At 42.2% G+C, this 19,927-nt stretch overlaps 1 protein-coding gene across 3 annotated transcripts in view; it reads right to left on the reverse strand.

Moving 5' to 3' along the window:
• Positions 1-19,927, reverse strand: part of FANCD2 (FA complementation group D2) — a 76,043-nt gene that overhangs the window by 19,811 nt on the left and 36,305 nt on the right. For all 3 annotated transcript variants that reach the window (XM_025377276.1, XM_025377275.1, XM_025377274.1), the window contains exons 19-31: positions 18,537-18,646; positions 16,733-16,793; positions 15,359-15,478; positions 14,847-14,920; positions 14,395-14,541; positions 13,474-13,574; positions 12,986-13,101; positions 11,638-11,746; positions 7,967-8,077; positions 7,592-7,701; positions 6,283-6,426; positions 3,041-3,157; positions 35-163 (exon numbers count right to left, since the gene is read on the reverse strand). In XM_025377276.1, coding sequence (XP_025233061.1) covers positions 35-163; positions 3,041-3,157; positions 6,283-6,426; positions 7,592-7,701; positions 7,967-8,077; positions 11,638-11,746; positions 12,986-13,101; positions 13,474-13,574; positions 14,395-14,541; positions 14,847-14,920; positions 15,359-15,478; positions 16,733-16,793; positions 18,537-18,646 — 1,449 coding nt within the window. The remainder of the gene's footprint in view (positions 1-34; positions 164-3,040; positions 3,158-6,282; positions 6,427-7,591; positions 7,702-7,966; positions 8,078-11,637; positions 11,747-12,985; positions 13,102-13,473; positions 13,575-14,394; positions 14,542-14,846; positions 14,921-15,358; positions 15,479-16,732; positions 16,794-18,536; positions 18,647-19,927) is intronic.

The following is a 19,927-nucleotide window of genomic DNA, read 5'->3' on the forward strand; positions in this document are numbered from 1 at the left end:
TTTGCTTAGTGGCTTCTAAGTCTAGGCTTCTGACCTGAAAATAGTTGTGAATGTTCTCCAGGTGGTTACACATTGGGGTCACCAGTTGAAAAACACAATGAACAATTTCTTGGGCAGATCTCTGTTGGAGATGTGAGAATCCAATATTCCGGCTTCCTTTGTTCTATAATAAATTCAGAGTTATGAGTGAAGAAATTGCTGGATAGCTTCTCAGAAACTAAGGGTTCGCAATGGAGTTAAGTCAAACCTGTGTCACCAGGTAGGAGCGGATGGGAGAAATGAGTTGTTCACCTAAGACTATATTCTAACAGAGGGATAAAAATCTTGCTCCATCTTCTAATGACTGAGAGATTGGCTTTTGTAGAGGAGGAACAGTGTTTGATTCAGACATATAGCCCTATCATAACTAATCAGATAAAGGTCACATAAAAGTAGAAATCATTTAGGTTGACAAATGTAGAGCAATAGACTCCTTCTTATAACTTTTTTTTTTTCTTTTTGAGACAAGGTTCTGCTCTGTCACCCAGGCTGGCGTGCAGTGGCACGATCACAGCTCACTGCAGCCTTGAATTCCTGGGTTCAAGTGATCCTCTCACCTCAGCCTCCCAAGTAGCTGAGACCACAGGCACATGCCAACAAACACGGCTAGTTTTTGTAATTTTTGTAGAGATGGGGTTTAACCACATTGCCCAGGCTGGTCTCGAACGCCTGAGCTCAAGCAATCCACCATCTTGGCCTCCCAAAGTGTTGGGGTTAAAGGCGTGAGCCACTGTGTCCTGCCTCCCTCTTATAATTGAAAAACAAACAAATAAAAAAATGCAAAAGCCTGGGCAACATGCTGAAACTCTTATTTACAAAAAATACAAAAATTAGCTGAGTGTGGTGGCACATGCCTATACTCCGAGCTACTCAGGAGGCTGAGGTGGGAGGATTACTTGAATCCAGGAGGTGGAGGTTTCAGTGAGCCAAGATTGTGCCACTACACTCCAGCCTGGGCAATATAGCAAAGCCCTGTCTCAAAAAGTAGAGCCAATAGTGAATACAAAGAAGAATGAATTGCTGGGCACTGTGGCTCTCGCCTGTAATCCCAGCACTTCGGGAGGCTGAGGCAGGCAGATTACGAGGTCAAGAGATTGAGACAATCCTGGCCAACATGGTGAAACCCCGTCTTTACTAAAAATAAAAAAATTAGCCAGGCATGGTGGCATGTGCCTGTAGTTCCAGCTACTTGGGAGGCTGAGGCAGGAGAATCACTTGAACCTGGGAGGCGGAGGTTGCAGTGAGCCAAGATCAAGTCACTGCACTCCAGCCTGGCAACAGAGGAAGACTCCAACTCAAAAAACAAAAAAAAAAAAAGAAGAAGGAATCAAGAAACTGGATATATTGATGTTTAAAATGCTTATATCCAAGATTTTCTTATTTAGTTATATGCACCATCCAACTGCTTCCCCGGATATTAGGTGCATGTTTGTACACTACATACACATCTGAAGTTCTGGCCGCTCTAGACAGCTTACTACTACATTGAGGCATGGGCCCGGGCTTAGTTTGGGAGGCTGTTGAAACCAAAATTCAAGTAAAGAACAGGATTCAGGAATGTTTAGGGCATTTAGAAATACACTTCGTAGGTCGGGCGTGGTGCTCACGCCTGTAATTCCAGCACTTTGGGAGGCTGAGGTGGGCGGATCATGAGGTCAGGAGTTTGAGATCAGCCTGACGAACATGTTAAAACCCCTTCTCTACTAAAAATACAAAAATTAGCTGGGCATGGTGGTGCGCGCCTCTAGTCCCCAGCTACTCAGGAGGCTGAGGCATGAGAATTGCTTGAACCCAGGAGGCAGAGGCTGCAGTGAGCCGAGATCATGCCACTGTATTCCAGCCTGGGCAACGGAGCGAGACTGTCTCAAAAAAAGAAATACATTTCTTATTCCAAGTGCCTTTCTATTTTCTGTTTCAGACTTCCTTTTTTTTTTTTTTTTTTTTTTTTTTTTTTTTAAATTTCTGAGACGGAGTCTCATTCTAATGCCCAGGCTAGAGTGCAGTAGCATGATCTTGGCTCACTCTAGCGTCTACCTCCTGGGGTCAAGCAAATCTTCTGCCTCAGTCTCCCAAGTACCTGGGACTACAAGCATGCGCCACCATATCTGGCTAATTATTTTTGTATTTTTAGTAGAGACAGGCTCTTGCCATGTTGGCCAGGCTGGTCTCAAACTCCTGACCTCAGGTGATCCACCTGCCTTGGCCTTCTAATGTGCTGGGATTACAAGTGTGAGCCACTGCACAGGTAGACTTTTTGTTTGTTTGAGACGAAATCTGTTGCCCGGACTGGAGTGCGGTAGTGCAATCTCAGCTCACTGCAACCTCTGCCTCCCCATGCCTCAGCCTGCCAAGTAGCTGGGACTATATAGCTGCACCACCATGCCTGCTAGTTCTTTTTGTATTTTTAGTAGAGATGGGGTTTCACCATGTTGGCCAGGCTGGTCTCAAACTCCTGAACTCAAGTGATCTGCCCTCCTCGGCCTCCCAAAGTGCTGGGATTACAGGCGTGAGCCATCGGGCCCAGCTTTCAGACTTCCTTTTTAAAGCAAGATGAGGCCGGGCGTTGGTGACTCACACCTGTAATCCCAGCACTTTGGGGGGCCAAGGTGGGTGGATCATGAAGTCAGGAGATTGAGACCATCCTGGCTAAAATGGTGAAACCCCGTCTCTACTAAAAAAATTAGCCAGGCGTGGTGGTGGGTGTCTGTAGTCCCAGACACTTGGGAGGCTGAGGCAGGAGAATGGCATGAACCCGGGAGGCGGAGCTTGCAGTGAGCTGAGATCACTTCACTGCACTCCAACCTGTGTGACAGAGTGAGACTCTGTCTCAAAATAAATAAATAAATAAAGCAAGATGAATACTGTCTGGCAATACGGCTGCACCCATGCTACACAGTGACCCAAACACAAAGCCAGAGAAAGTGACAACTTTTTCATCACTAGTACCTCCTTTGTTCCCAAATCCACTAAGCCCAAGTCATCTGCTTCTGCCTATACTAACCTTGAAAAAGGGGACTCTCCTGGCAATAGGAGGTGTCAGCATACTCTCCAGCTTCTGGGAGAGATCTTCTAGCAAGAAAAGTAGCTCAGCGGGCCCAAGTTGCACAACTTCTGTCGCCTGTCACATGGAGGAAAGGATTAGTTCCAAGAATGTCCTAGTCATTTCATGATAATTTTTTTTCTTTCTTTCTTTTTTGTAAATGTGCAGTGGCAAGATCATAGCCATTCCAGCCTTGAACTCCTGGGCCCAAGTTATCCTCCCGTCTCAGCCTCCTGAGTAGCTGGGACTACAGGCACACGAAACCATGCCCAGCTACATTTTTTTTTTTTAAATTAATAAGAAATGAGGTCTCAGTATATTGCCCGAGCTGGTCTCAAACTCCTGGGCTCAGATGATCCTTCTGCCTCAGCCTCCCAGTGTGCCAGAATTACGGGTATGACCAGCACACCTGGGCTCAGCTAATTTTTAAATTTTTTTTATACAGATGGGGTCTCACTTTGTTGCCCAGGCTGGTTTCAAACTCCTGGGCTCAAGCAAACCTCCTGCCTTGGCCTCTCAAGGTATTGGGATTATGGACAGGCATGAGCCACCACACCTGGCTATTTCATGTTAATACTTCCCAATGGGTGAAAAAAAAATTTTTTTTTGAGACAGAGTCTTGTTCTGTCTCCCAGACTGGAGGGCAGTGGCATGATCTTGGCTCACTACAAGCTCTGCATCCCAGGTTCAAGCAATTCTCCTGCCTCAGCCTCCCAAGCAGCTGGGATTACAGGTGCCCACCACCAGCCTAATTTTTGTATTTTTAGTACAGACGTGTTTCATCACGTTGGCCAGGTTGGTCTCAAACTCTTGACCTCAGGTGATACACCTGTCTCGGTCTCCCAAAGTGCTGTGATTAGAGGTGTGAGCCACCGCGCCTGGCCGGATAAATAATTTGACTTTTATTTATTTATTTACTTATTTTTGAGACAGGGTCTTGCTCTGTTGCTCAGGCTGGAGTGCAATATTGTGTTCACAGCTCACTGCGGCCTCAACCTCCTGGACTCAAGTGATGGTCCCACCTCAGCTGCCCAGGTAGCTGGGATCACAGGTGTGCGTCACCACGCTTGGCTTTTTTTTTTTTTTTTTTTCTTTTTTTTTACTTTTTGTAGAGACAGGTCTCACTGTGTTACCTAGGCTGGTCTCAAACTCCCAGTACTTTGGGAGGTCAAGGCGGGCAGATCATTTGACGTCAGGAGTCTGAGACCAGCCTGGCCAATATGGTGAAATCCCCTCTCTATTAAAAATACAAAAATTAGCCAATGTGGTGGTGGGCACCTGTAATCACAGATACTTGGGAGGCTGAGGCAGGAGAATCGCTTGAGCTCAGGAGGAAGAGGCTGCAGTGAGCCAAGATCCCGCCACTGTACTCCAGCCTGATGGACAGAGCAAGACTCTGCCTCCAACAAACAAACAAAAAAACTAGCTGGGTGTAGTTGGGCATGCCAGTGGCCCTAGATACTTGGAAGGCTAAGGTGGGAGAATCACTTGATCCTTGAATCCAGGAGTTCAAGGTTGCAGTGAGCTATGATCTTGCCACTGCACTTTAGCCTGGGTGACAGAGCAAGACTCTGTCTCTAAAAAGAAAAAAGAGGCAAAGGAGGAAATTCCACCCATCTCATATAAAGGATAGCTATTATGCTCTGTCATATAATAAAGTCAAGCATGTCCAAAATAAATATTCTGAATAGTAAAATAAGAATTCAAGACAGTATAGTTTAGAAGACATACTTTTTCTCTATAAATTCCTCTGTATACCTTTCCAGTTGTGGATCCAAGATGCATTTCCTAAATATCCTGTGATTAAAAAAATGACTTTGAATGCCACACGCAGAGTTTGGAAAAAAAAAAAAAAAAGACTAATTCAAGGGAATTTCACTTTTGTCTGTTCATTAAATAATCCTTTCATACTTCTCTTCCTCTAATGTTTTGCTACTATTAACTCTGGGCAGGATCCCAGAGTGATCCCAGTGTAATAACTACATTACACTGCCAGAAGCAGAATGGGTGAAATACAGTCTCATTGCAAACTGCTCACTCAATACACATTTATGTGGAATCTCCTAAGGGTGAGATGATGTAGAAAGATAAAAAAAAAATATGGCTTGGTGCAGTGGCTCACATCTGTAATCCCAGCACTTTCGGAGGCCAAGGTGGGTGGATCACAAGGTCAGGAGATCGAGACCATCCTAGCTAACAACAGTGAAACCCCGTCTCTACTAAAAATACAAAAAATTAGCTGGGCAAGGTGGCGGGCGCCTGTAGTCCCAGCTATTCAGGAGGCTGAAGTGGCAGCAGAATGGCGTGAACCCAGGAGGCAGAGCTTGCAGTGAATGGAGATTGCGCCACTTCACTTCAGCCTGGGCCACAGAGCGAGACTCCGTCTCAAAAAAAAAAAAAAAAGAAGTGAGAGGTTCTGCCTGTGGAGGAGTGGAGAAACAGTCTTATTTGGGATGAGACGGGCTGCCTCTAGAGAAAATTATTTTACAAAAGCAATTAAAACAGGCCCTAAGGAATATGGGTTCAATTTTAAGTCTAGCCTTGGTGGTTTCTTTACTGTAGCTGAGAAAGGAGGCTGTATTTGACTGTTTGTCTTGGGGACTTGTAGACTAAGTGTCCCTGGTTTTTTTCAATGTGGACCTCACTGTCTGAACTATTTAAAAAATTAATAATAATAAAGCTATGGTACTGCTAGCTATTTCCACTTCTTCGATTAGATTAGAAGCTATTTGAAGGCAAGCATCATGCTCTATGTACTACTAAAATGCAAGTACCTTGATTAGTGGCAGACACAAAATAGGACTCAGTAAGCATCTGTCGGGTGCTGAACAAATGTGAAAAAGTGAAAAGGGCAATGACCTCTAAGAACCAGAAAAGTGCTCCTCTACAAAAATAATCTAAGTAGCTTATTAGCAGTAGTAGTAGTAGTAGTAGTAGTAGTAATAGTAGTAGTAGTAGTAGTAACCTAAACGTAAGGATCACATCATTGGCATATTTTATGTCTGACACATTTTAAAAATCCTTATGACTTACAAACACCAATATGATAAGGATGATTATTCATCATTACTTTCACATATAAAGGCTTATACAGTCAGTCTAACTTCTCTCCTCAGTGTCACAGTGTTCTTTGTGAAATAAGAATAGACCTGAGGAACTTTCTGAAAGAAGATTAAATTCTGAGATCCTAGCCTGTCACTTACTTCAGTGTGCATTTCAGTATCTAAGATGAACTTGGTCACAAGTCCACAATGTAGAATAGAGAAGACCTCAATGTCCAGCTCTCGGAAAAAAGCATGGTAATTATGTAGTAACAATGATGTCTTTTCTTCCTTCCCTGTGAACTCCTATAGGGAAGTCATGGCAACAAAGAGAATAAATAAATCTTCTATATTAATCAAATTTTAATAAAAACTTCAAAGTGCAAATATGCATTTATTTAATGCAAAAAATTACATTTTTATTATAATAACAAATTTCTCTAGCAAAAGTCCCTAAATATTCCCAAGACAGAGCACCTAATTTAAGATGGGGATACAAGTCACACATCAAGACCCTTAGCTGGTTTCTATTTAGGGATGATCTATTAGGCAAATCAAGGCATTTAGGTCTAGTGTAGAAACCTGTGAGCTGGCCGGGCATGGTGGTTCATGCCTGTAATCCCAGCACTTTGGGAGGCTGAGGCAGGTGGATCACGAGGTCAGGAGTTTGAGACCAGCCTGGCCAAGATGGTGAAACCCTGTCTCTACTAAAAGTATAAAAATTAGCTGGGTGTGGTGGTGTATGCCTGTAGTCCCAGCTACTCGGGAGGCTGAGGTAGGAGAATCACTTGAACCCAGGAGGTGGAGGTTGCAGTGAGCTGAGATGGCACCACTGCACTCCAGCCTGGGTGACAGTGCGAGACTCCATCTCAGGAAAAAAAAAAAAAAAAAAGAAAAAAAACTGTGAGCTTAGGGGCCAGAATGGTCTGGCTTCAAATCCTAGCTCCAGCATTTATTAACTGTGTGACTTTGGGCACTTGTCTTCCCTGGGTCTTAGTTTCCTTATTCATTAAATGTAGTATTAATATTAAATTGGGCTCTTAGAGAAACTATACCTAATAAATATACAATAAATGGTAGCTGATAAACAGAAATAATTGGGATCCATGTGGTCCAGGCAATTTCAAACACATGAAACTCATTCTGCGAACAGTACAAATGTAAAGTAAAAGGGAACTAATGATAATCAAGTACCTCAAGAGAGAATTCAATGTATTGCTGGGGTACAAAAAAGGGACTAAAACAGTCAAGAAAATAATTAGAAAAAACAGTCAACAGTGTGTGGCAGGAATAAGGACCTACAGTCTAATCTGAACTTTGCTACTAAGGAGATTACTCCAAGGCCTAAGAGAGTTTTGGCTTGCTGTTTCCTAATTTTCTTTTTCTTTGTAAAATGCAGAGAATAAAGTTGGGGTTCTGTTACTCTCATTTGGATGTCACAAACCTTCATGGATACCCATCATTCCAATACCTTGTTCAGCTGGCCTCTATGAGATGGTGTAGGGTCACATTCTGAATTTTTCTCTTCTGAAATTGTGTCAGAGGAGGATGTCTTGCTACCATCTGCTTTTTGTTTCCTTTCTTTTATATTAAAAAGAGAAAAATGACTCAAGTAATTAATAATCATGTCAGCCAAATATCATTGCCCTCAGAAAACAACCTGTTGGGAACTGCCTAGAGGTAGAAGAGGTAATTTTATAACCCTAAATTACAGTGTATTTATAAATCTAACAAAGGGTTCAGTTATACAATTGCTCCAATTATTTATGCCATGATACACATAACTTTTAGGTTAATTCAATGCAGCTCATTTAGAGACAGAAGACGAGGAAAAGAACATACTTACCTATTTTTCCTTTCTTTCTGATTTTTGCTGAAATAGCAGTAACAGTACGAGGTGTTATATCTAAAGTTTCCACGTCAAAGTTTCCAAGAGGAGGGATATAGTCTGGGGTGACTGAAACAAAGAGCAGGTTGAAGCTCAATGAGTACCAATTACACGCCACCATTAGACTTGAAATTCAGTCACTCCATTGGCTAAAAACTAGTTTCCAAAATTACCAAGTGTGGCTGAATGCTTATAAGACATATTCAAGTCATCTGACATTGTTTTGGCATAGCAAAATGGCCAGAGATAACACAGAAATATCATATTATGATCAATTATCATAAAACAACTTTAAATAATGATATATAACTAACAAACAGATAAAAACTAAAACAAACATTTAAAATCTAAATGGTGGCCAGGCAGGGTGGCTCACGCCTGTAATCCCAAGCACTTTGGGAGGCCAAGGCGGGTGGATCACCTGAGGTCAGGAGTTTGACACCAGTCTGGCCAACATGGTGTAACCCTGTCTCTACCAAAACTACAAAAATGAGCCGGGTGTGCTGGCAGGTGCCTGTAATAGCAGCTACTCGGGAGGTTGAGGCAGGAGAACTGCCTGAACCCAGGAGGCAGAGGTTGTAGTAAGGATCTTATTCATTCTATCTAACTATATTTTTGAACCTATTAACCACCCTACCATTTTTCCTAGTCCCCCAACCACCATTACCCTCCCCAGCCTCTGGTAACCATCCTTCTACTCTATCTCCATGAGTCAAATTATTTTAATTTTCAGCTCCCACAAATATGTGAAAATATGTTGTGCCTGGCCTATTTCACTTAACATAATGTCCTCCAATTCCATCTGTATTATTGCAAACAACAGGATCTCATTGTTTTTTATGGCTGAATAGTACTCCATTGTGTATATGCACCACATTTTATCCATTCACCCACAGATGGACACTTAGGTTGCTTCCAAATCTTGACTATTGTGAATAGCACTGCAATAAACATGGGAGTGCAGATATCTCCTTGGTATACTGATTTCCTTTCTTTTGGGTATACACCTATCAGTGGCATTCCTGGATCATATAGTGATTCTATTTTTAGTTTTTTGAGGAAACTCCAAACTGTTTTCCATAGTGCTTGTACTAATTTACATTCCCACCAACAGCGTACAAAGGTTCTCTTTTCTCCATATTCTCACCAGCATTTGTTATTGCCTGTCTTTTGGATAAAAGCCATCTTAACTAGGGTGAGATGATATCTCATGGCAGTTTTGATTTGCATTTCTCTGATGCTTAGTGATGTTTAGCACCTTTTCATATATCCACCATTTGTATGTCTTGTTTTGAGGAATGTCTATTCAGACCTTTTACCCATTTTTCAATCCGAATAAATTTTTTTCCTATCTTTATATATTCTAGTTATTAATCCCTTGTCAGTACATAGTTTGCAAATATTTTCTCCCCTTCTGTGGGCTGTGTCTTCACTTTGGTGTTTCCTTTGCTATGCAGAGGAAAGGAACTTAACTTTTTAACTTAATGTGATCCAATTTGTCCATTTTTGCTTTGGTTGCCTGTGTTTGTACGGTATTCCTCAAGAAATCTTTGTCCACTCTAATGTCCTGAAGAGTTTTCTGAATGTTTTTTGTTGTTGTTGTTGTTAGTAGTTTCATAATTTGAAGTCTTAGATTTAAGTCTACAATCCGTTTTGATTTTTCTATATGGCAAGAGATAGGGGTCTAGTTTCATTCTTCTGCATATGGATGTCCAGTTTTCCCAACACCATTTATTGAAGACAGTGTCCTTCCCCAATGTATATTCTTGGCACCTTTGCTTAGAATGAGTTCATTGTAGGTATATGGATTTATTTCTGGGCTCTCTTCTGTTCCACTGGTGTGTGCATCTGTTTTTATGCCAGCACCATGCTGTTTTGGTTACTATAGCTCTGTAGTATAATTTGAAGTCAGGTAATGTGATTCCTCCAGTTTCATTCATTTTACTCAGGACAGCTTTGGCTATTCTGGGTCTTCAGTGGTTCTATATAAATTTTAGGATTTTTTTTTTTTCTATTTCTGTGAAGAATCTCGTTGGTATTTTGATAGGGATTACCTTGAATCTGAAGATTGTGTTGGGTAGTATGGAAATTTTAACACTATTAATTCTTCCGATCCATGAACATGAAGTATCTTTCCTTTTTTTATTTGCTCTTCAATTTCTTGCATCAATGTTTCATAGTTCTCATTGTAGTGCTCTTTCACTTCTTTGGTTAAGTTTATTCCTATTTTATTTGTAACTTTTGTTTGTTTTATTTGTAGCTATGGTAAATGGATTACTTTCTTGATATTTTTCAGATTCTTAGTTGTTGGTATACAGAAATGCTACTCATTTTTTTATGATGAGTTTGTATCTTGCAACTTTACTAAATTTATCTAATAGTTTTTTAATGGAGTCTTTAGGCTTTTCCAAATATAAGATCATATCTGCAAACAAGTATAATTTAACATTTTCCTTTATAATTTGGTGCCCTTCCTTTCTTTCTCTTAATTGTTCTAGCTTGGACTTCCAATACTGTATTGTATAATAGTGGTATTATATAAGTGGGTATCCTTGTCTTGTTCCAGATCTTAGAGGAAAGGCTTTCAGTTTTTCCCTGTTCAGTTTAATAGTAGCTATGGGTCTATACCCAGTTTTCTGAGGGACTTTTTTTATGATGAAGGGAAGTTGAATTAAAAAAAATTTTTTTAAGCATCAAGTTAAATATCAGGTGGCTTTTGTCCTTCATTCTGTTGATAGGATGTATCACATTGATTTATGTATGTTGAACAATCCTTGCATCCCTGGGATAAATCATCCCATTTGGCCATGATGAATGATCTTTTTTTTGTTTGTTTTTGAGATGGGAGTCTTGCTCTGTTACCCAGGCTGGAGTGCAGTGGCACAATCTTGGCTCACTGCAACCTCCGCCTCCTAGGTTCAAGCGATTCTCCTGTCTCAGCCTCCCGAGTAGCTGGGATTACAGGTGCCCACAACCACGCCCAGCTAATTTTTGTATGTTTAGTACAGACAGGGTTTCACCATGTTGGCCAGGCTGGTCTCAAATTCCTGACCTCAAGTGATCCACCTGCCTTGGCTTCCCAAAGTGCTGGGATTACAGGCGTGAGCCACCTTGCGCCTGGCCGATATTTTTAATGTGTTGCTGAATTAGGTTTGCTAGTATTTTGTTAGGATTTTTGTATCAACATTCATCAGGTATATTGGCCTGAGGTTTCTTTTCTTTTTTTTTTTTTTTTTTTTTGAGGAGTCTCACTCAGTCACCCAAGCTGGAGTGCAGTGGCGTGATCTTGGCTCACTGCAAGCTCCGCCTCCTGGGTTCACACCATTCTCCTGCCGCAGCCTCCCAAGTAGCTGGGACTACAGGTGCCCATCACTACGCCCAGCTAATTTTTTTTGTATTTTCAGTAGAGACAGGGTTTCACCGTGTTAGTGAGGATGGTCTCGATCTCCTGACCTCATGATCTGCCCGTCTTGGCCTCCCAAAGTGCTGGGATCACAGGCATGAGCCACCACACCCAGCTGAGGTTTCTTTTTTTGATGTGTCTTTGGTTTTGGTATCAGGGAAAGCTAAGCACTTTATTGCCTCACTACTGGCCTAGTAGGACTACCAGTATAGGACATGTCCCTTACCTGCCAAGTACTTTTCCAGGATTATTTGCAGTTCTACAATGTGCTTTAACCGGGTGAGCACCTTCCCCTTCATCTCAGGTGACGTTTCCTGGCAGAAGGCATTCACAATCTGCAAAGTACAAATTACACTGTCATACTTCCAAATGTTCAGATTTTAACCTTGTTTGTATTATTTATCCAGAGCTGAGAGATGTCTATGAAAAGCAGGATCTTTGAGTTTAGTCTGTAATAGAACTGTCCTCAGCAAGGTGGTATAGAGAAAAATAATTTCTGGGCCAAAATATGGGAGATTCAGCCAGGCGTGGTGGCTCACGTCTATAATCCCAGCACTTTGGGAGGCCAAGGCAGGAGGATCACTTGAGGCCAGGAGTTCGAGACCAGTCTGGCCAACATGGTGAAAGCCCATCTCTACCAAAAATACAAAAATTAGCTGGGCATGGTGGCACATGTCTGTAATCCCAGCTACTAGGGAGGCTGAAGCAGGAGAATTGCCTGAACCTGGGAAGCAGAGGTTGCGGTGAGCCGAGATTGAGCCACTGCACTCCAGCCAGGGTGACACAGCAAGACTCCATCTCAAAAAAACAAAAAGTGAAGGAGATTAGGCTTGTGACCCTAGTTTTACTTATTACTAGTTATGTTACAAGCTGGAATAGCCAGAGAGCACATAATTTGGTGAAACAAGTTCTATTCTGCTCCTTACTAACTGTGTGACCTTGGCTGAGTCTTTAACCTTTCTAAGATTTTCTTCATAAAGAAATGAGTCCAGCACTTGGTACAGTGTAAGTACTTAAAAATTTTTAATGACTTTGAACTCCCTATACTTGAAATTCATTTGTGTAAAATGAGGACAATAGTATTCCTGCCCATATCACAATAGAGATGTGGTAATCAAATAAGCTCATTCAAGTGCATAAACATTCCTGAAATAACATGTGAGAGGAAGTCAATGAGATAGAGACATAAGATGTTGTCATCATTGTCATTATCACTAAACACAAATATGTTCTAATGGGAGGGAAACTACCACCACTCACTGAATCAAAACAGTAGGCATATGCCTGTGCTAGGATGGACAGTAGTTCTACAGTGAAGAAGGTGAGAAGGTCATTCTAGGCAGAAGGCAGCTTGGAGGAAATAAAACATGGGCAATGTGAAGTGAATTCTAAGTATTCTGATTTGGCTACATAAGGAGGATCATATAATTGGGGAGTGGTGGGACATAACAGCTAGAGAAGCACAAGGGGGTTAGTGCTTGGTGAAGACTTCTAGAGAATCTTGCGAGAACTAAGAAAATAGTTTTGAGAAAAACTACGGACAATAAGTGAAACATCCTATTAACTCTGCTTACCTCTCGGAACCAGTTGAGAGTAAGAAATAGGAGAGAACACATGAATGCACGCTCTTTAGCAGACATGGACTCCAGCCTCTCTCCAGGCTCCAGGTCAGTTAGGAATATAGGACAATCTGAGAGAGAACAAACATTTCCAACTACCTTTAGTGCAAGCCAATAAAACCTGGAGGTTGCCTCTGGAGCTAGCTCTGCTTGCTATTTACTTTCCCCTTTAACTCATATTTGAAGGCCAACATCTGATTAAAATATTTGCATATCATATGGCAATCAACAAATATAATTAGAAAGTTTTTGTAACAATTGATTTGTTAACATAATGGGATTCTGTATGCACTATTTTGTCTTTGGAATTCCAATGCTAAACTACTCTGTTGAGGTTAAAAAATTATTCCTTCCCACATATACCATGTACTGATATGCCCTTTCCCTAAGTTTACCAAAGAAAGAGTACAAAGAAGAAAGGATCTGATGACTTCATCCTATACCTAGTAGACCATCAATCTCCTCCAAGTTTCCGTTATGCTGTCTCTCCACACAAAGTCTCAGTAATCGGAAATAGGGAGCCAGGCACAGTGGAGACACCAATCTGAGAAGGAAAAATAAATTTCTAGACCACACTTAATAGGTATATGACTCTACATACATAGGAAGCACAACTTTTTTTTTGAGACAGAGTCTTGCTCTGTCACCCAGGCTGGAGTGCAGTGGTGTGATCTCAGCTCACTGAAACCTCTGCCTCCCAGGCTCAAGCAATTCTCCTGCCTTGGCCTCCTGAGTAGCTGGGACTATAGGCGCACACCACACTGTCCGACTAATTTTTGTATTTTTAGTAGAGACGGTGTTTCACCATGTTAGCCAGGCTGGTCTCGAACTCCTGACCTCAAGTGATCCACCCGCCTCAGCCTCCCAAAGTGCTGGGATTACAGGCATGAACCACCATGCCCGGCTACCAACTTTTTAAGAATTTTCCTCAAAACAAGTGTCTACTTTTAAGAATAAATGGCAAGGAACTTAATGGATGCTCCATTAAGAAAATAAATATAATGAGCTGAATCATAGGAAGGCAGAGGTATGAGGAATGAAAGTCCATGTGTTAGGAGAACCAGAAATAAGATAGAAAGAGAATGTAAGAGAGGCAGAGGTAGCACAGAATGTTCAAGGGAGGGAAAGAATAAGATACAGAAAAGAAGGTAATCTCAGAATATCTGTTGGCTCACACAAGGCAATATAAATCTCAAGCCAAGGGTCCAAGAAAAACCAAGGAATCTGCCGCATCCTCCCTAAGCTCTCCAAATACCATTTGTCCCGAGAGAAACTTTTTTGACTCAAGTTCCCCACCAAGAACTGTGGAAGTCCCCATGAACATTCAAAACACTAACAGGTTTAGAAAAGAAAAATATACTGACTTTCGGCCTGATTCCTGTGAAGTCACCGGACCCCCATCTTTTGCAAAGTCCTGAGAAAACAGCAGCGGCAGGAGGTTGATGGCGATCCCATCCTGAGTGTTGTATTCTTCCAGTCCGTACAGCGCTTTCACAGGAAATGGAAAGTCACTGTGGAGAAAAACCAGAATCTGATGCTGCAGCTCAGGAATACGCAAGGCTACAGGGAAAACCACTAGAGCAAACCAATTTCAAATACAACATCATGGGGAGAAATTAGAAACAGAAGAACAAACAGTGAAACTTTTAGGAATTTTGGAGCTAAGGGTGCAGGGGTGTTGGGGTTGGGAGGAAAGAAGCTGTGGGACTGGGCAGCTGTGGCTGAGGTCAAGGGTATTCTGAAGTTTGTATCAGCTACTGACAGAATTGATGTAACTTCACCAGTACAACCAAGCCAGCAGGTAAACAATACCTACCCTTCCGGAACAACACAGGAGTCCACTACGAAGGCATCCTGGAAATCATTGCAGATGGTATGCCCAACACGTTCCTTCAGGAAGCAAACAAACAAAAAGGGCAGTGCAGGGTGTACTTGCTGTAGAGCCCTAGATAAATTACTCTTAACCTTTCTAAGTCTCAGTTCTCTCATTTCTAAAAAGAAAGTAACAATAAATATCTCATTTTTGTGAAGTAGAAAAGAGAGAGTGCATAAAAAGCACTTAGCACAAGGCCTAGCATAGAATAGGGCTCTCAGACAGATAGTAGCCATCATCATTAACAAAGTCAATCTCTTCTTTACTATTGTTATTAAGTGAAGGAAGCCTCAGAGAAGAGCCCTGAGACAGGGTAGGGCAGAAAAGCCTTTCGCAGTTAGAATTTAGGAGAGGTCACAGGATGATCTATTTTCACACTGCAACAGAAAGACCTGAAGAGTGTAGTAAAGCAGCTCTCATGCTTTATTGCTTTAAGAAAAGACAATTGGCTTTACCAGGGCTTTTGGATCCAGCTTTTCTTGTTGGATCAGGTTGGCAAATTCATCATAGTAAAGTGCAGAGGCCTGAGGAGACTGCTCACTGCAGGAATGAACCAACTGCAACAAGGAGGTCACCTGGAGCAAAGAGGAAGAATGGTTTAAACCTTGGGCTGCCAATCCTTCCCAAACTCCATTCGCCCCATTCAAGACTGTTTTTTTCACTTTCTGATTTTACTGGCAAAGCTCTACTTCTCACTTGAAGTTTTCCTGAATGTTCTGACCTGTTTGTCTCTTTCTGATATCATCCCTTTTGCAATCTGTCAGACACTGCAGCCAGATTAATTTTTCTAAAGCAAAGCTTTGATTTTGCCATTTCCATGCTAAGAAACCCTTAAGGAATACCTCTGCCTAAAGAATGAAATTAAAATGTATTGCTTTACATGCAAGGCTCTCGGTTTTCTCTCTCAACTAGCTTTTTCTTTTTTTCTTTTGAGACGGAGTCTTGCTCTGTCATCTAGGCTGGAGTATAGTAGCGTGATCCCAGCTCACTGTAACCTCCACTTCCCGGATTCGAGCAATTCTCTTGCCCCAGTCTCCTGAGTAGCTGGGACTACAGGTACCTGCCACCATGTCCAGCTAATTTTTTTGTACTTTTATTAGAGACAGGATTTCACCATGTTGGTCAGGCTGGTCTCAAACTCCTGACCTCAAGTGATCCTCCTGCCTTGGCCTCCCAAAGTGCTGGGATTACAGTCGCAAGCCACTGTGCCCTGCCTGAACTAGCTTTATGTCCCACTTTCCAATTATATACTTATTTGTCCCCATGCTTCAACCAAACTGTTATTCCATAAACATGGCATATCTTTCTTGCTAAGACTTTATAATTAGAGAGATTAAATGGATATAGAAATAAATGCAACCAGCCCGGGAGTGGTGGCTCACGTCTGTAATCCCAGTGCTCTCAGATGGGGGCGGATCATCTGAGATCAGGAGTTTGAGACCAGCATGGCCAACATAGCGAAACCCTGACATGGTGAAACCCCGTCTCTACTAAAAATACAAATTTAGCCGTGGTGACTCACGCCTATAATCCCAGCACTTTGGGAGGCCGAGGCAGGTGGATCACTTGAGGTCAGGAATTCAGGACCAGCAGGGCCAACATGGTGAAACCTCATCTCTACCAAAAATATAAAAAATTAGCCGGGTATGGTGGTGCGTGCCTGTAATCCCAGCTACTCTGGAGGCTGAGGCAGGAGAATCGCTTGAACCTGGGAGGCGGAGGTTGCAGTGAGCTGAGATCTTGCCACTGCACTCCAGCTTGGGTGACAGAGCAAGGCTCTCTCAAAAAAAAAAAAAAAAGAAAGAAAGAAAAGAAAGAAAAGAACTCACCTGTGTGCACTGCTCATTGCTCAGGTTGGCTCTCTCTTGGGTCAAACTACATGATTCACTTCTAAAAAGAAAGCATTTTAATTTCATTTTTGTAATATTTTGTAGCAACTGCCAATAAGTTTAAGAATTCTGACTTCCCGGCCGGGCGCAGTGGCTCAAGCCTGTAATCCCAGCACTTTGGGAGGCCGAGACGGGCAGATCACGAGGTCAGGAGATCGAGACCATCCTGGCTAACACGGTGAAACCCCGTCTCTACTAAAAAATACAAAAAACTAGCTGGGCACGGTGGTGGGCGCCTGCAGTCCCAGCTACTCGGGAGGCTGAGGCAGGAGAATGGCGTGAACCCGGGAGGCAGAGCTTGCAGTGAGCTGAGAGATCCAGCCACTGCACTCCAGCCCGGGCGACAGAGCAAGACTCCGTCTCAAAAAAAAAAAAAAAGAATTCTGACTTCCCTAGGGTAGGGTAAAGATAAAAGTGCATAAAGGCAGAGAAGAGTATTTATTTTGTCCATACAAAATACAGATTAGAGCAAAGGATGGTTATTTTATATATTTTTTTCTTTTCTCTTTTCTGTACATATTTTTAAGGGCAAATTAGCAATAATTAGAGGAAGCACTTAATTAGTGTATGTGCTAGACATTTCAACGACTCTATGAGGTAAATCCTATTATTATCCTTATTGCAGATGTGAGTCTATAAAGGCAGAGAAATAAAGTAACTTACCCAAGGTAATTCAGCTAATTTGACCCTGGGCAAGCAGTATGGCTTCAGTGAAGGAACTCTTAACCAATACACTTTGCAACCTCTTCCCATTATTAATGTGTGTCACAGGGGAGCAATGACTATCTGAGCCGGTGGCGGCTGGGGTAGGGTTAGGGGGAGAATTTACTAAGACAGTTGTAGGTAAAGAAAGACAAGATTTCTTAGAGAAAGTATAAAAATACATTGCAAGAAAGCAATGGGCAGCCAGCAATAGAGGAGCTGACTGCAAGGAAACAAAGGCTTGCTGGGGATTTACAGAGTAGTACTTATGATGTATGCTGTATGCTGAAGAGGGCTTTGTGCATTACTGATAATGCCAAAATTGCAGTGAGCCAACTTGCAGGTGTCTGGTGATAAGTTGGGTGCAGAGGGCTACATGTCCTGCACCATGAAAAAAGGCAGACTTATATACTTTGTCTTTGCTTTCTTTGCTCCCACCACTCTGACTCCTTTTCCCTAATTAGGATTCCACAATGTGGATTCTAAAGATGTCTCCTGATGTCTCAGAAAATAATTTCCAAGGAGCATGAACTGAAATCCAATGTTGGTTTGTAATGGCAACATCTTATCAAGCCCCCAAACCAATATGTCTTTAGATTCTACAAATGGGGACTCAAGGAACAAGGTGAGGGGAAATCCACAAGATCTTATTTGTACCAAATGTATAAAGTTCCCGACAGGAATGACACAGCAATGTAGACACCTGCATTGTCTAGTGCCTATATCAGGAGCAGATAAAGAAAAACGCATTCTAAAAGAATCAGGGCTCCCTTTTTGTGCAAAGATTTCTAGAATTTTACCTCTAGGCAATCCTTAATTTTTAACAACAGATTGTAATAGCTAGGATCACAATCCAGCAAAAAATATACATGGTATTATATACAGTCACGATTAGAACATGGAAAAGTAGCAAAACACATTTGCTCATTTCTCTCATAGTTGCAACGTCTACTGTTAAAATGATGTGTATGAGATGTAACACTTCGTTAGTTAGCAAGATTAACTGATCTCAGACCACAGAAGTCAGAACTTCCATGTGTACCTGTCTGCTGCCATGATGCCAGCCATGGTGACAGCACCAATAATCCCAATGAGTTTGTACTTGAATACGGTGCTAGAGAGCTGCTTTCTTATCACCAAGTGCATGTCATCCTGCAATGAGATGATGAAGAAAGATGAAAATGCTGGAATGGCACAGCAAAAGAAGGTATGGCTTTTATCGTTTACTAACTGTTTTTCATTTTTTTTTTTGAGAGGGAGTTTTGTTCTTGTTGCCCAGGCTAGAGTGCACAATCTCGGCTCACTGCAACCTCTGCCTCCCAAATTCAAACGATTCTCCTGCCTCAGCCTCCTGGGTAACTGGGATTACAGGTGCCCGCCACCATGACCGGCTAATTTTGTATTTTCAGTAGAGATGGGGTTTCACCATGTTGGCTAGGCTGGTGTTGAACTCCTGACCTCAGGTGATCCACCCGCCTTGGCCTTCCAAAGTGCTGGGATTACAGGTGTGAACCACCATAACTAGCCCTGTGTGTCTTTAGCAAGTCAATTCATCTCTCCAAGTTTTAATTTTTACATCAGTGAAATGGGGAAGTCTTTTTTTTTTTTTTTGAGAAGGAGTCTCACTCTGTTGCCCAGGCTAGAGTGCAGTGGCACCATCTTGGCTCACTGCAAGCTCCGCCTCCCGGGTTCACGCCATTCTCCTGCCTCAGTCTTCTGAGTAGCTGGGACTACAAGCGCCCACCACGACGCCTGGCTAATTTTTTGTATTTTTAGTAGAGACGGGGTTTCACCGTGTTAGCCAGGATGGTCTCGATCTCCTGACCTTGTGACCCGCCCACTTTGGCCTCCCAAAGTGCTAGGATTACAGGTGTGAGCCACCATGCCCGGCCTGAAATGGGGAAGGTTGTTTTAAGGATTAGAGATAAATCATAAAAAACTTCTAGAACATGAGAACACTTGGACACAGGAAGGGGAACATCACACACCGGGGCCTGTCATGGGGTCGGGGGAGCAGGGAGGGATAGCGTTAGGAGATATACCTAATGTAAATGATGAGTTAATGGGTGCAGCACACCAACATGGCACATGTATACATATGTAACAAACCTGCACGTTGCGCACATGTACCCTAGAACTTAAATTAGAAACAAAAAACAAAAAAAACAAAAAACCTTATAGAACAGTGCCTGGCACATGACAGACATTCAATAATAATATATTTTATTTTATTTTATTTTATTTTATTTATTTATTTTTTTCTGAGATGGAGTCTTGCTCTGTCACCCAGGCGGGAGCGCAGTGGCACAATCTTGGCTCACTGCAAGTTCCGCCTCCTGGGTTCACGCCATTCTCCTGTCTCAGCCTCCCGAGTAGCTAGGACTACAGGTGCCTGCCACCACGCCTGGCTAATTTTTTGTAATTTTAGTAGAG

Source organism: Theropithecus gelada, chromosome 2 (genome assembly GCF_003255815.1).
Source record: "Theropithecus gelada isolate Dixy chromosome 2, Tgel_1.0, whole genome shotgun sequence".
Classification (NCBI taxonomy): domain Eukaryota; kingdom Metazoa; phylum Chordata; class Mammalia; order Primates; family Cercopithecidae; genus Theropithecus; species Theropithecus gelada.